This window comes from Sinocyclocheilus grahami, unplaced genomic scaffold (genome assembly GCF_001515645.1).
Source record: "Sinocyclocheilus grahami isolate Dianchi unplaced genomic scaffold, SAMN03320097.WGS_v1.1 scaffold259.1, whole genome shotgun sequence".
NCBI lineage: Eukaryota > Metazoa > Chordata > Actinopteri > Cypriniformes > Cyprinidae > Sinocyclocheilus > Sinocyclocheilus grahami.
In genome coordinates this window covers 2,195,164-2,212,294 of record NW_015505438.1, presented here as the reverse complement: position 1 = coordinate 2,212,294, position 17,131 = coordinate 2,195,164, and the positions used below count along the sequence as shown (strand labels likewise).

The 17,131-nt window shown below is 36.1% G+C and overlaps 1 protein-coding gene across 1 annotated transcript in view; it reads right to left on the bottom strand.

Moving 5' to 3' along the window:
* LOC107599003 (voltage-dependent R-type calcium channel subunit alpha-1E-like) overlaps positions 1-15,471 on the bottom strand; it is a 146,413-nt gene extending 130,942 nt beyond the window's left edge. Inside the window, exon 1 of the mRNA XM_016290489.1 lies at positions 14,996-15,471. Within this exon, the coding sequence (XP_016145975.1) occupies positions 14,996-15,471 (476 nt within the window). The remainder of the gene's footprint in view (positions 1-14,995) is intronic.
* Between the last annotated feature and the right edge of the window lie 1,660 nt (positions 15,472-17,131).

The following is a 17,131-nucleotide window of genomic DNA, read 5'->3' as shown; positions in this document are numbered from 1 at the left end:
ACGGCACTGCAGCTGTTTGTCATAATCACATATGAGACCAAAATGGGGTTAATGCCATTCTTTCGTCAGATCTCTCCCAAAACAGACGGTTTCACAGGTATGACGAGGGTTTCCCAGCACGTTGCCACCTTTGATATTTAAATGCAGTGTGAACGTGTATGTGAGTGATTCCACAGCAAAGGAAAGATCTGACATTCATCTGGTTTGCTGTATTCTCATCACTTTTATGTTTTGAGCATGGAGCGATGCTCCTAAAAGCTCCCAACCCCAACTATACTCACCTCCCTCTGCAATTCCTCCACGCTTATCTTTGTACTGCGTCACAAGCTGCAAAGCACCAAAGGGCCCTTGAAGACCAGATTCTCAACAGATTTGTCTTCAGGATGCAGATTTTACATTAGACATCATGTGCCAAAATGTACAAAAGTTAACAAATATTACTTAGTAGACAAAAACGAAAATTTGCTAAAAATGCACTCACCCTCAGACCTTCCAAGATGTAGCTGAGTTTGTTTCTTCCTTGGAAAATATTTGGAGAAAATTTGCATTACAAAACCTGATCACCAATGGATCCTCTGCAGTGAATGGGTGCCGTCAGAATGAGAGTCCAAACAGCTGATAAAAACATCACAATAATCCACATGACTTCAGTCTATCAATTAAAGTGAATAGCTGGCTTTTTTAACTTCAAACCATTGCTTCAGGCTAAAATAGAAAAAAGTCCTCCATCTATAATATCGTATTCTCAACTGAAAAAGCCGATTCAGGAGAGAAATATGCACAGATCAAGCACTGTTTATAAACGAAAATAGTTCTAAACAAAGTTGGATGGATTTGTTTCTTAAAAATGCTTTTAAAAAGCTTTTCATTTCACAAGATTTTACTTTTCGTACTGGATTCATGTGGATTATGATGACGTTTTTATCAGTTGTCTCATTCTGACGGCACCCATTCACTACACTGGATGCATTGGTGAGCAGATGTAATGCTACATTTCTCGAAATCTGTTCTGATCAAGAAACAAACTCTTCTATATCTTGACCTGAGGGTGAGTACATTTTCAGCAAATTTTCATATTTTGGGTGAACTGTTTCTTTAAATGTTACTATGAACTAAGCAGGTACAATAACACGCAAAGCTAGACCAATAACACATTGCTTATTAAGGGTATATACAGTCTACAAGACTCTAGTTAACCACCCAGTTCAGTCACGAACATGATGTAGTTTTTATGAGCAGCAATCTTTTTGTACAGACCACTGTAATAACTCCTATTGAATTCATTTGTGGGCCACATCAATGGAGAAAATGGGAAAATAAGAGTGAGTGGAACTTTTAATCTCATTTATGAAATTCGCTAATGGGGAAAGAAAATTCATTAAACAGCCTAACAGACTACAGGAAGTATGTGGGAGTCTCCTTTTTGGATTCTGCTTTTGTTAATGCAAATTATGTCCTAATGGCTGAAGAAGCATATAATATAATGAATCCATAAGCTGTTTCATGTGGTCTGATATGAATGATTCAGCCTTAGACAATGACCTCCCTTTATTATGAGAATCCTTTGATTCATATCGAATATCTTTAGATTCTAGATCACTAATTAATCAAGAGAATGAGAACACTGAATAATTAGCACCCACTGCTGAAAAATGACAGTCAAATGAACATCTGTGACAATAACATTTAATAATTTGTATAATTATTTTCAAAGAAAAAAAATCAGCTCATCCTTTTTTTCTTTTCCTTTTTTAACAAACTGACAAACTTGCAAATTTACAATGAAACACTTCCATCAACCAAAGAGGCTGACATGTAATTTCATGACTTTGCCAGCAGCGGCTTCCAGAAAGTCAATAAATCTGGGGCATAAATAATTAAAAACACACAAGACTGTGTGTTGCTGTATAACAGAGTCAGACTGGAGTGTGAGAGCACATATTTCACGTTTTGTTTCTCTGAGACTGGGTCTATTAAAGCTACAACAACATTACTACAGAAAGCTGATAGAGGCAATGATCTCAAAGAAACAGAAGGGGAGAGAGATTGAAATTAAAAACAAAATGATTTGTGAAGTCTATTCTTAACACAAAAGCCGTTCCACAAGCTGTGTTACTTACACCATAACCTAGAATGCGGCTGAAACAAATGGGTTGATCTCATTCGCTGTACTTAAATCAGCAGAAATGTAATGTTAAATGTACTAAAAATGGAACGGTATGGATGGATCGTTTATCACCCCATGCGTAGTGAAATAACATTTCTGAGTGTTTAAAGTTTAGTAACAAGGATGAAATGGGCAATATAACACGCCTCGTGCTTTTTGTGTTTTTTTTAAAAAAGCTTATTATTATTGTATTATTATTTTTTTTTACAGGTGATAAACAATCTCTAAAGCTACATTATTTAATGAGTTTGATCATTCCTGGTGTTGAAATGACTCATCAAATCACAGCTGGTGAGGTTATGTTACATATCATTATATATTAGAGGCAAAACAACTATTAAGAGAAAAACATGCAATCTGCAATCAACAGACTTTGGTTTATTAGAAAAAGGTAGTTAGTTCCTGAACAAATGTATTTATTTATTTATTAAAGAGGAATCATTTCAGGAAATAATACTACGAACCTAGTCTTACATACAGTAAACTATTGTAAAAATATATCACCAGTCTGCTCCAGGTACAACTAGTACTTATTTTCCACCTAAAAGCAAAAAGGAAAAAAAGTGAGACCTTCAAAATACCTCAAAATGCTCTCGCTACAAAGACTGAATGCAGACTATCATCAACAACAAAAAGATTTGAAAAAAATAAATATCTATCAATTTTCTCTGAAGCTAAGAGACGCAGCCTTCATCTTACGGTCAGCGGGAGGTGTTTGTTGAAGGTGTGTGGACAGAAAAAAGGGGAAATTGTCAGTGTAATGTTTATCTATCCGGAAGGTCAGTCTGTAAGCTTGCCCTGGTTTTTCTTGAGCTTACATGAGCCCTGCACTGAAGCCATTTCCCAAAGCAGTCCTGGACACCTTATGACTCCATATATATAGTCTTTTCAGAAGCAGCTGTGAGTAATACTGATGTCTATCTGCGGTGAAAAGCACAGATTTTTTAGCAAACAACCGGTATATTGCAAGAAATTGTTTATTTATTGCATTGTAAGAAATCATTTAGTAACACTTTTTTACAGTTACATATTCCTATAGAATTACCGCAACATAACAGTAGTCATAACAGTAACCAGTTTAACTGAAAGCATGCAGCTTCAAGAAATAATAAGTAATAGTATTTATGAAAAAACAGAAATAAACTGTCAAAAAAAGTTCCTGAAAATGTTTCTGAAATAAAACACTCTATAAGTATATCCCAGACCATGTCCTGTGTGCATCAGTCAGATCCCTTTCTTAAAAAATGATTTGCTTTAGCGACCAATTACATTTTCTGTCAGTATCCTCCTTTTTCCTCTCTCCAGACTGAAGACAGATCTAGATGATCAATACATCCAAAAGTAACTCGTTCAGATGTAATGCATCAACCTGACTTGCTCTGGTCCCTCCCCATCAACCTCAAACTATTCTTTTCAAACTACTGCACTGTTAAAATAAATAAATAAATATAAAGTCTCATTTAACACATTTAGTCAATAACGAACATACTTATCTTAAATAAGTAAGTTATATCAACTATATACACTCTTAAAAATAAAGGTGCTTCACGATGCCATAGAAGAACCTTTTTGTCTAAATGGTTCCAGAAAGAACCTTTAACATCTGAAGAACCTTTCTGTTTCACAAAAGGTTCTTTGTGGCGAAATAAGGTTCTTCAGATTACAAAAAGGTAAGAGCGAGATGGTCCTTTAAAGAACCTTTGACTGAATGGTTCTTTATGGAACCAAAAATGGGTCTTCTATGGCATCGCTTGAAGAACCTTTTGAAGCACCTTTATTTTTAAGAGTGTACCAACAGTTCTATAAAAAGTGACCCTTTATTTACATGATTTTATAATCCTAATATGTGCTTCAGTTTATATTTTTATATTTGTTTGTATCCAATATCTGATATATTTCATGCTATTCCCATTTCATGATATTAGGCCAATCTAGTTATGGGTTTTGTGCATGTTATATTATACAAGATAGAGGGGCCAAACAATTATTTAAAGTGCATTTCTAGCAGAGCATGATTTGTTCAGACTCAAAATGTATTTCAGTTAACTGATTCTATTGAAGTACTTGACATTGATGGACACTGTGCTTTTTACATGGTTTGCCCTTGTTAGGGTCAAAAATGCCCCTGAAAATCAAATTTTGCTTAATGATTAACCTCACTAGACATCTCAAGTGTAGAATCGTTTTGAATATTATAAATATATACATATACACACACACACACACAGTAGACATAATAGATGGTAAAGCATTACACGTATTACTGCAAATTGTTCGAATTTACCAAAAAAACTTTCAGAATAGTATGTAAAATAAAATGGGTCAGCTTTTTTCAGCATTATTGATTATTGACTAGATACTGTGCATTAAGCTAAATGTATGAACACACTGACAAATAAGAGACTGTGCTTGTGCATCCAAACACATCATTCTTCATTTCTGTCCCTCCTCCACATCAGATCAGGCTGATGAATAGGCCTTTTCAACATGTCAACATAAATTATTCAGCTTTGACAAACAAGTCTGACATTTAAACTCTGCTGGTTGTTGAGGGTGGAACATTTATAGGCTGAAGAGAACAATTTAAGGTGAAAATGCTTTCAAATGTGTCTTAAATGTCCCCTGAAGACAAAAACACCCACAGCCTCTCAATATAAACACCCATACCTCTTTAAATAGTCGGGCACCCTGAATATGTGATCATGTCTGATCAGAGATATCTCAGTTTGCCATTTAAGATAATGTCATGCAGTACAGTAAAGCCTGGGCTCACAGATCCGTTATGTGGATTATGGGAATATGTGATTGGAAAATTTTCTCGTAGGAGACAGGGAGGACTTACAAGAAAAAATATTAGAACACTAGTATTTTCACTGGCTAAAAATGATTTTAAGTCAGTTATTATCTTTTGCCCTAGTTATTATCTTTTAGTGTGTGGGTAGGAAATATCAGTTTACATTTCCAAACATTCTTTTTGCCATTAATTGTAATAATCCAGTGAGATTTTTGTTTGCACAAGGAGTCTGACAACAGCCAGTGCTCCACACAGAGATCTGATCTCATCATCATCCAGTCTGTCTGGAATGACATGAAGAAACAAATTGAGACAGACTAAATCCAGAAGAACTGTGGCAACGTCTCCAAGCTACCTGAAAAACTATGTACAAGTGCACCTAGGGCAAAAGCTGCTTTAAACACAAAGGAAGGTCACACCAAATGTGGATTTAATTTAGTTAATAGAAGTTAATTGATAAAGACTATCTATGACATTATTTTTGACAGCATCCTCATTTTACAGCATTTTTACTGTGCCTGAAACCTGTAGCTTTGCGGGTAGGTTTCTTGATATGAAATATTTTAATGTAATTTTTTGTAACATTATAAATGCATTTATTGTCACTTTTAAACAATTTAATGCATTCTTCCCAAATAAAAGTTGTTGTTTTTTACTGACCTCTTTCTCTTAACATCTGACTTCAAACTTTTGGTTATATCAAAAGATATGTAAAAATCGAAAGAATACATTTTCCTGAATTCAGGTTACGTAGCCTATATAAAACATGTTTCAAAACTTATAAACAGAAAAGTAAGTGTGATTTTGACCTGTTGCACCTGGTATCATGACTAGAGCTCGACCGATATGGGTTTTTTTAGGGCCGATGCCGATATTGCTATATCGGTCAATATTCTTTATGTGTATATATAGTACAGTACCAGTCAAAAGTCTGAACACTTCCCATTCGTGTGTCCAAACTTTTGACTGGTACTATATATAGAATGCAGTATATACATACTCCGTAACAGCGTGGCGGATCCGCACCAAATTCGGGGATCCCTTCAGCTCGAGGAGTCCTCTTGAACGCCGCCCTCCACGCGTCGGTAGCTACCCGTGGGGGTGGTCTCATTTGAAAGGGGGCCTTGAGACGTACACTTTATTCAGCGTTCAAGAGGGCTCCCCCAAATTTGGTGCGGATCTGCCGCGCTGTTATGGAGATATGGCCATTCAAATTTTTTATGGTTTTCCATACACTTAAGCTTTAAAGCGTTTCATCCAGATTGCCAGTAGCAAACAATGGAGTGTTCTGTCAAAAAAATGTTCGGTAAAAAAAATGTTCATATCGGAGGCATATACGCTGATACAGATATATCTGCGACTGGCTCATATCGGCTGATAAAATCGGCAAAATGATATATCGGTTGGGCTCTAATCATGACAATAAACATCAATCATTCCCAGTATTCCTGATACATCGACTGCACTGATCACATTCAAAGTCTTATCATGCACCGCTTTCAATGATTGTTGTGGACATCTGAGACACAAAATCTAAATGTCTGCACAAGCTATCTGCCGCATTTCTGCACTTGGCCAGAGCACAGAATGATGGTGAATGATGGAGACAGCAGTGCGCCACGGGCCATTCCATTCGACACGTCACAACCACAGGTCCACGCTAAAGAACACCACCTCTGTTTTCCACCTGGATGAACGACCCCGACTCCTGTTGGAGGATCACACAGGCTACGGGCAATGCAGACTCAATGTGTGTGTGTGTGTGTGTGTGTGTGTTTATGAATGTTTGTGAGTGTGTGTTTATCATAATTGTCTCTAAGCATATCTATGTGATCTATGTGCATCTGGGTCACCAAATGTCCAACAATAGTAAAAGTAAAACCTACAGACATTAGGAAAATGACTTACTAAAAAATGTATTTATGTTTATAAGTTAAAAATGCACTGAGATTTGTGTAAGGGTTAGGTTTAGCTTGTATATGTATCTGTGCAGCTACTGTACTGTATGTTTTGTGAATGTATGTGCGAGTAACTCTGTCTTATGAATATAATCTAAATATAGGCCTGTCTGTCATCTTGCCTCTGTTCTACACTGTTCTCCTCTCAGAGCAGCTCCTGCCCACCCTGTTTCTCTCATTATCTTACAATGTGTCTCCCTTCCAGTGACGTCCTGAGCACAGGGTCCAAAATTAACACCTATTGAGTGCCAAATGGGAGTAAAAATAGGCTTTGAATATAACCTCATAAGGAACTGTAACGAATGCATGTAAATATATGTGATTGTAAAACAGAGTTGACCCTCAATGATGTAACAAACCATTTAGTAAAGAAAATATGCTTTTTAGGACACCTGCCCTAGTGAAAAATAAATATACTAAAATGTATTTGAAATACATTTATTTTATGCTAAGTATAAAACAAATACATTTATATATTGATGTACTTAATAAAAATACCCTGCAGTTTGGTATAATAAACTGGTATACTTAAAGTCTGCTAAATTGGAACAACCAATGTTTTACTTAATGTAATTTAATTGTGTGGAAGTAGTGCTAAAGATATACTGAAGTATATTGGATTGTGCTCTATTGCAAGTATCCTTCTATCTTACATTTAAAAAAGTATTTCATACTTTTGTCTGGTACGGCTGGGAAAAAAATTATATTAGTGAATTGGAAGTCGACTCATTCTCCATCTAGAAAGCATTGGATCAATGAAATGATTTCATATTGCACCCCTGAGAACATCCTTTTCAATGTTAGGAAATCACCTAAATCTTTTGAAAATTTTGAGCATTTACCTTCTCTTATTGCAAAAAAATTGCAAGGATATACATTATTTTTTTAGATTTTTGGATTTGATTTTATATTAATAATTAAGACAGCTAAAAAGATTATTTCTGAGTTGCTTTTTCTTTCTTTCTTTCGATTTCTCTTTCTCTTGTTAGTTTTGCTTTTGTTAAAGAAAAATGATGTTTGTAATGTTTGTTTCACATTATATCTGAAAATAAATCTATATCTATATCTTGTATATAGTATATATCTTGCATTTAAAGACTGATATTCAAAGATCATACAATCATCATCAATAGTGACATTAAAACACATTTTAGGCTTAATATTAAGAAATGTGCATTGTGCACAAGTAGTACTCCAAATAAAGTTCAATTATAATTTTATATCCATAAGTCTTGAGCGATATGTCAGTAAACATGTTAATAGATTTGAACTATACTTTGTATGAAATATACAAAATAAAATAAAGTTAAATTAAATTAAATTAAATTAACTGTGATGGGCTTGCCATTCATCCAGGGTGGTTTATGCAAGTGGTTTGTAGAACAGAATAGAATAGAACAATAAAATCAAATGAAACAAAACAACCTGTGATATGATTGCCATTCATCCAGGGTGGTTTGTAGAATACAATAGAATACAATAGAATAGAATAGTCTTACCAAAACTGAAGATCAAATCTGTGACATCAGACCCGCCTATTATCTACAAACGATAATTATTCATTATTAATTATAATAATTTATTATTATTATTAGTCTTTATATTTAAAAAGCCATACAGTGGCATTAAATGACAACATTATTATGCTTCTTCAATTATATCCAGTGATCAAGCATATACGCAGCGTTATGATACGCCTGCGTGAAAAGGCCAAGGTAAAGTGTGTTCAAAGCTGTCCATGTTTTACAGAATGAGGGTCAAAGTTCAGTTTGAGTGAGAGATTTAATTAGATCTTGAAAGGAGGCAATGGGGATGGGTGGCTCGAGGACCCGCTCCAGCCACTTTTCAAGAGTTTTGAGTTTGATGCAATCAGCGGCGAGGTTGCCATGGCGATGCCTATGACCTGTGCCTCTTTAAATACAGTGAAGTCAGATGGGAGATGAAAACATTGTGTCACTCTTGACTGCACCGGTGCTATCGTCTACCGTCATGTGCTGGGTTATCCTGACAGTGCTTAATCACGCAACCCAGGCGAGCATCAACAAACCATTAGGCATCTGTAGAGACATTGGCGATAATAGCCCAGCACAAGACATATTGTGAAACACAATTGTCTCTGCATGTGTGCGAAATGACACATGATGTTGTGTGCTTGTGACAGCAATTTTTTTCCCCGGGCTTTGTCTTTTTCCTGTCTGCTACTTAACAACTGAACAGAGACTCCCACGCAGTCACACAGCACATTCACACACACAACAGAGTCATGCAACATGGTTTTAGTACACTTACATGTCTGTCTGAACAAAATATAAGACAGAAAAATGGGCTAAGCTCACAGATTCGATGTTATGTGCTTCCCATTTCTCCAATTAACTGCTTTGCATTAGTGTTAGATATGAAACAGTTGTTTGCTGACAAGAAAAGCACAGGCTCTTTTACCTATGCGCTGAAGGAGGACAAAAGCTTATGTTTTACGAGAGCTGTGACTCATATGTAACCTTACTGTAGTCACGTTGAAATACTGTCTTGACGGGCGATGGGTGAACACGCTGAACATAATATAGACAAGAAAACACATAGCTTATCTGTATCATGCATAAGGTTTCCCATAAAAAAATACACATTTTGACATATTATGGCCATAATTTACACTCATTCTTGTTATTACTACTCTATTACACGTAATTAGAATAACAATAAAGTGATCAAATGTATGAAATAACTACAATGAAAATGCAACTGTAGAAATTATGCTGTGAACATGTTAGCTTACATATACAACTATGTTATAATTAGGTTTCTTCAAAGTCACCACTTTTGCCTCCAATCCAGCAACTAGTCTAGACATTCGAACCACACTATCACTATCCAGTACAAAATAAATAAATGCATACATAAATATAGAATGTACTAATTATAAAACTAATCTATGTTATATCTGAGCTCCTTCACCACCTTTTGACTACATTCCAGCTCTTCATGTTAGTCCAGACATTCTCTCAATAAACTACATGAGATGCATCCTGGGATGCCTTTAAACAGTAGTGATGGAGCTCCATTGTATGCAAGACACTTGTCCATAGAAATAAATATACAGGATACACAGAAATAAAATAAAATAAAAAATATAGGCTATAGAAAATGTATTGATTATAAATATTGAATGAATCAATGAATCAATGAATGAATCAATCAAACAAAATTCAGATTAGTAAAAAATCTTCACATAGGCACAATTTATATTTGTCTACAAAACTGTACATTTCAAGCACTTAAGCATAAGCCTTGAGATAAATTCTGTTAAAGGGATAGTTCACCCAAAAACTTGTTGTGGTACACTCATGAATGGCGGAAGAGAAGAAATTGTTGAATAAAGTTGTTTTTTGTTTGTTTTCTTTGCGGACAAAAAGTATTCTTGAACCTTCATAAAATTGCGGTTGAACCACTGACATCACATAGACTTATTTTAACGATGTCCTTACTACCTTTCTAGGCCTTGATCGTGTCAGTTCCATTGCTGTCTATTCAGGGTCAGAAAGCTTTTGGATTTCTTCAAAAATATCTTTATTTGTGTTGCGAAGATGAACGAGGGTCTTATGGGTTTGAAACTAAATGTGGGTGAGTAATTAATGAATGTAGTTAAGTGGCATGTGGCCAAGTATGGTGACCCATACTCGGAATTAGTGCTCTGCATTTATCCCATCCAAAGTGCACACACACAGCAGTGAACACACACCCGGAACAGTGGGCAGCCTTTTTTTTTTTTGCTGCGGCGCCAGGGGAACAGTTGGGGGTTCGGTGCCTTGCTCAAGGGCACCTCAGTCGTCGTATTGAAGGTGGGAGAGAGTGCTGTACATTCACTCCCCCCACCTACAATCCCTGCCGGTACCCTTTGGGTTACGAGTCCGACTCTCTAACCATTAGGCCACGACTTCCCAATTAATGACAGAATTTAAATTTTTGGGTGAACGATTCCTTTAAAGGGGTCACATCTTTGGAGTGTTACAAGCTGATTGTGCATAGATAAGATCCCTGAAGTTGGTGTGTGTGTGTGTGTGTGTGTGTGTGTGTGGGCGTGTGTGTGTGTGTGAGAGAGAGCGAGAGAGACAGCGTCACATCACAGTAGAGTCAGAGCTGTCTTAACCGCGGCTTGTGTACTGCATCATTACTGTGTCTGTTCCCCTTTCAGGCTTGAACTGATGGTAAAACTAATGACATTATTTACTGTCTTCACATTTATTTTGAAAGATGAAGCTCGCGATTTCACTCTAATATATCACTCTAATATATACAATTTGCACGGCCAGAAAAAGATGATCAGTAGCAGTCTCTCCTACAAGCTGCATTTTCAGTCAAGTCCAGGTCACAATTTATACCCCGCCCCCCACCCCGCAATGAATGGATCGTTAATTTTCTTCTCTCCCTCAAAGCAAACGCACTGCTGAAAATTCTTAATTATCCAGCAGGGCTAGATGGATGAGAAACACTGTACTTGTGAACAGCTTCAGGTAACATCGCTGCATTGGTAGAAAAAAACCCTTATAATAAAATTCTAGCCATATTGTGTAATAGAAAAACTTAACTAATTGTGATATCAGCTATACAGTCTTGACAAAAAAATAAAATAAAATAAAACACTGAACATTTCCACCATTATATTATATTAGTGACAACATGCCCCAAGCTCTAAAGACAGAACGTACAGTGCTTTTCCGTCAGGCTAACAGATTACTTCGCCATTCATAGATCAAATTAGGCTAGGTACATGTTTACCTAGCCTAAATAAAACATACCATATACAAAGTATGGGTCGCCTAAATAAACCCATGTACTCCGTCTCACAGGAAAAGTACATTAGCACTTCATTCATTTACACAAATCAAACACTGAAATACCTTTTATAGTACATTGATATTTCAGCTTACCTCCATCATCTTACCTAATAAAATGGCTTTTAGACACATTCCCATCACTTTTTAAACATTTTATACATCAGAATCAGCACCAGGGTGCATTTAGGTCAAAAAAAAAAACAGGGAACAAACCTGTAGCTGATACAGTATGTGCTCAGCTCAGCGGGATCTAGTATATCTGGAGGCTGTGAGAGTGTGTGAGTGTGTCTCAGGGGTGTTAGGGCCATTATAGGCCCTCATACTGTGTTTAAAGCCAAATGAGTGGTAATCATTTCAGTAGTGCAATGTCCTAGCACTGCGGGACACAGCTCTCTCTTTCTCTTTCCACGCTCTCTTTAGCCATTCACACTCATGCAAGTACTGCAGCGGTGATTTAATCTGGTCTGCTTCTATTTTTATATATTTTTTGCTCTCTAAATAAGACATCTATAATATTACTTCTTGCTTCTAAATAGTGTAATAAAAATAATCTAGAAAACAGAAAGAAAAGGAAAAAATCGGATATGTCAAAATGGTTGCTGACCCCTTATCCAGCACAATTATAAATCAAAAGCAAGCATTTTTACAGAATATCATTTCAGACGACTTGTGTGATCATCATTTATGTGATCAGTGACTTATCATTTTTGGAAAATATGCTTAACATAAAAGTGTGCTGTCAACTGATATTCAAACAAGTTTTTGATGAAAGCGGTTGAGTTAACAAAATGTTATGCCTAAAACACTTATTTTATGCCTCACTTATTTTTCAAATGTTTTAAATCATTCATTTATTTATTCATTCATTCATTTACTTATTATATTTTAAAGGTACCATGTTAAACCAAAACATGTTCAAACATAACTTTACATTCAATATTTTGATATACTAAAGTATATACAAGTATTTGTTTTATTTTTGCACCAGGGAGCACTTCTGATTTCCTCCATATAAAGTTATTAATTATTAAAATAAATTTACTTTAATGAACATCTCAACCATGTAAAATAGACTTTTTTCCCCCACTGTGTAAACAGAGAATGACACCACAAATAATGCATGGATTATTATGAAATGAAAAATAGCCATTGCAAAGATACAGTAGTCTTTTCTTTTGTGCTTACATACAGTAGTCCTTTCACTCAAATGACTGTACTGAAATTCTTGCTTGATGCAACACACCTATAATTTCCCAGTGTTATGACATGTACTATATAAGGCAGCGATAACAAGTAAGCTCATAGTGTATAAAATAGCTATTTTCTCCTGGTTTAACAACTGTCAATCCCACACCGGCATGCCCTAATGATGAAAAAGTGGACGTGGATGAAGACTAGCCCTCAAAAGCACACAAAGCCATCTGTGGTATATACAAGCATCACCAATGGAACACAATGTGAAACCCCATGTTTCCCTCCATCTTTGCAACCTGAAGTATACAGAATCTAATCCCCATGGAAACACATGATCATCTGTTTCAATAACTCGTGTCAATATCTGCAAACAGATTTGCCGATGAATTTTATATTGCTAACACACACACACTTCAAAATTTGACACTTTAATAATTAATTTGATTAAAAATACTGTAAAAACTAGATTTTTTCAATTTAAGTATTTGTGAAATTACATTTACATTTAAAATTTAATTGAACATATCAAATTCACTTGTATGTATCAATATTGAATTAGTAATTACTCAAAATTCACTATATTTACCTTTAAAATACTAATAAAAATGTGCATTATCAATTGACTGCTGGTAGATTACTGACCCACCACAAGGGCGTCTTACATACGCCAGTGCAGATTCATTTAAAAAATGTAGTTGGATGATGTTTCAAACATAGGAGGCCTATTCTGAGCATGTCGTCATTTGTATTCAAACACTAGATATCAATAATTGCACAGAAGTAAACTGTTTTCCTAAAAGGCCAAAACGTATTTTAGTCATAGTTATCTTCAAGGAATTTTCTCAAAATGAATAACCTCAGACTCCTCTTTTATTCACTCTCATGTTGTTTCAAACCCATAGAAGTTTCTTTCTTCCAAGAAGGACAAAAGAAGAAATTCTAGCAATGTACTGCTCTCTCTTTGCATGCAATTACAATGAATGGAGCTTTCAAGCTCTAAAACAACAACTTGTTTGTGAATCAGACATGGCTACTTCTCTCATGAATGCACTTTTAAGTGAAGAACATCCTACATTTCGGACTGTCCATCTTACCAAACTATCATATGACTTCAGGAGACATGGAACATAGCGCACAAGTCATTTGGACTACTTCTATGATAATTTTATGGTGCCTTTTGAAGCTTGAAAGCTTTAGACCCCTTCATTGTAATGGCAGCAGGGGTGCGGGAAGATGTTTTCAGTTGGGGGTGCTGTGTGTGTCCGTGTTGGGTGAAAGGGGGGGGGGGGGGGGTCACCTCATTTGACAACTCCACAAAGCACTACAAGTGTGTCGATATGAACACTCATTTAAGTGGCAAACACACTGGGAAATTTGACTGCATATCACATTTTTGAAATTATCGATAGTAGCTGATCAATCTCGGGGGTTGGGCTGGGTCCGCTGGTGTTGGATGCCTATTTTGGAAAGTTTTTGCTGGGATGGGCATTTTAAAAAATCTGAAATTCGCTTTTGCGCCATTATCTCCTTGTATTAAAGTTAATCTTGTTCGCATTCTGTATAGTTCATGTCTGATACCACGCGCCAGCGTCACGTGTTCATGAGGATTAGGCTAATCATCCCATATGGAAAACATCACAAGTAAAATTAAACATGTTTATAAAGATAAACAAGGGTTTATTATAGCCCACTTAAAATTTACATTTCAGAGATCATTGCAAATAAATTATTAAATGCTAAAACGGAATAAATTTAAATGAACAAACTTGCCGTTGCATTTGCAACCATGTGAAAACAGGGGGTGCTGCAGCCCCCTCAGCACCCCTACTTCCCGCGTCTCTGAATGGCAGTGAAGCAGAACATTATTATAAAGGTATTATTCATACTGGTTTGAACGACATGAGGGTGAGTAAATTATGGGATTTTAATTTCTGGGTGAAGCATTCCTTTAAGTAGTCTGACCAATAAAAGCCTGGGAAAAAATAAATTTCTACAAAGTGTGTGAAGCGCTTATTAAATTGCATGCTGTGTGCGTGCATGTGCCACTTACTCCCATTCCTTGCGCCGGGCCTGTGGGGTGCTCTGGATCTTGTGTGCCTGGTGTGCTTTAATGATGTCCCGTTGTTCAATGAGTCCCCCCCTGCGCCGTTTAATGATATTCGGGCTGACGGGCATGTCGGGGTCCAGACCCAACGCTGCCGCCCCCTTGCACAACCCTCCGAGATCCAGGGAGGATGGCGCCAGACCCATGGGACGGGTGTGGGGGGCGTAGAGCGTGTCGAAACTGGATGCATGGGACAGGAAGCTGTCACCCAGGCTCTGGGGCTCCAGGAGCGAACAGGAGCGGGATCCATCCTCCAGGGTTCCCCGGTGCTTGAGCCAGCTCTCTGGATGCTGAGGCTGGAGGAGGAAACATTGCGAAGGCGGGCTCCCGCCACACATGCCCTGACTGAAAGACGGGACTGCCAGGGCATTGCGGTCAGAGAGGGTCTGAGCGCTGACCGAACAAGTGCCCAATTCCAACATCCTGAGGCCAGACTCTCAGCATCGTTCTGTTTGAGAGGAGACAATTATATTTAATTAATTTCAGAAATCAATTTTAAGTGAAAACAGTGGGTAAGTTCTAAACCAGGGGGCCGGGAGCCATTAGGGGGCCTCAGCACACTTCATAAAGCAGGGCTATTATAGTTTATTAAAACAAAAACCATAAAAATGTGCATCACCTGAAATAAACCAGTTGTCAAGGCAACATATCTCAATTTCATTTAGTTTAACTTGATGTAATAAAATAACTAAAACTGAAATTAAAATTAATTTTAAAAAACTATATAGACAAATAAAAAAACAAAGTAACAAAATAATAATGAAAAACATCAAACTTATTTTTTTATAAAATAAAAAGTAAAACACATTATTAATAAAAATATATATATAAACGAACAGTATCTCAACAATATTAAAATAACACAAGGACCTCTAGATGACTTTATATAAGATAATTTAAAATAAGACAAAATCAGGCTTTAAAATAAGTACATAAAAAAATACATAAAACCATCAAATGTCTTATTTTAATTTGTTCAACAACAGTCATTTCAACTTTTTTTTTTTTTTTTTGGCCAAGCTGTAAAATATTTTACTTTGAAGAAATGGCTACTTATGAGTAAAACAATATTTTAAAAAATTTACTAAACCCATAATAATGAACGACTGGAAGAGTCATGTAAATCCATTAATATGAACCCTGAAGAACATTTAGTTCTTGTAATTTCAAGTTGTGGAATGTACAGAATGTAATTATGATTATTTAATTTAATTATATTCATATATTGCCCCTTCTATTTTCTGTAAATTAAAAAAGAGGTAATCAACATGAAACAAAGATTTTAAAAACACATTTACTATTGACTGTAATATTAATAACAAACAAAGTGCTGATATAATGCCATGAGCATCAAGGAAAATAGTTTTAGCATCCCTAGCTTATTCACTGTCAAATGTGACACTAATTAAATGACATATTCTCTCAAGTATCATTCATGAGGAGCCCTCATTGTTGTAGAAAGAATGCTGTCATTACAAGGCTTGTTTAATGCGTTGCCTCTAAAACAATTTTGGAACAGTGACAGCCTTAAAAAAAATCATGACAATGTTCTAGTAGAGTCATATCAACCTAATGAGGGAATCAGTTATGCTGTGTATAAACCAATTAAATCCTAATAAAATCCCAGCTAAGCTCACAAATCATGCAAAAGATTGTTATTAAGCAACTCTTTCAAGAATGCCTATGTCCTCTCCATATTAGTTTCTCATATTAATCTGACAAAACATATCTTGACTTAATTTAACAATGCAACAGTGCCAGAATTCTCAGAGAAGTCTTCCGTAAAAGCCAAGCAATATAGGCAGCAATTTAATGTCTAAAGACCCATTCTTACTGTGTGAGAAATAAGCATGCTATTACAGAATAATATGTATTTAACAGCAATGTGATTAAATAGCTGGCTTTTATATATGCCCACCATATACCTGTCTGCCTCTGTTTAACCCTGCCTGCTTCATGACCACGTCTCTGTCTTCTCCACAATAAAGCCTTGCAGATGGATCCGCACGTCTCACGTCTCGTCAGTTCTGTAACAATATCCTGGAAAATATTTAATTTGATAACTATTTATTTATACTATTA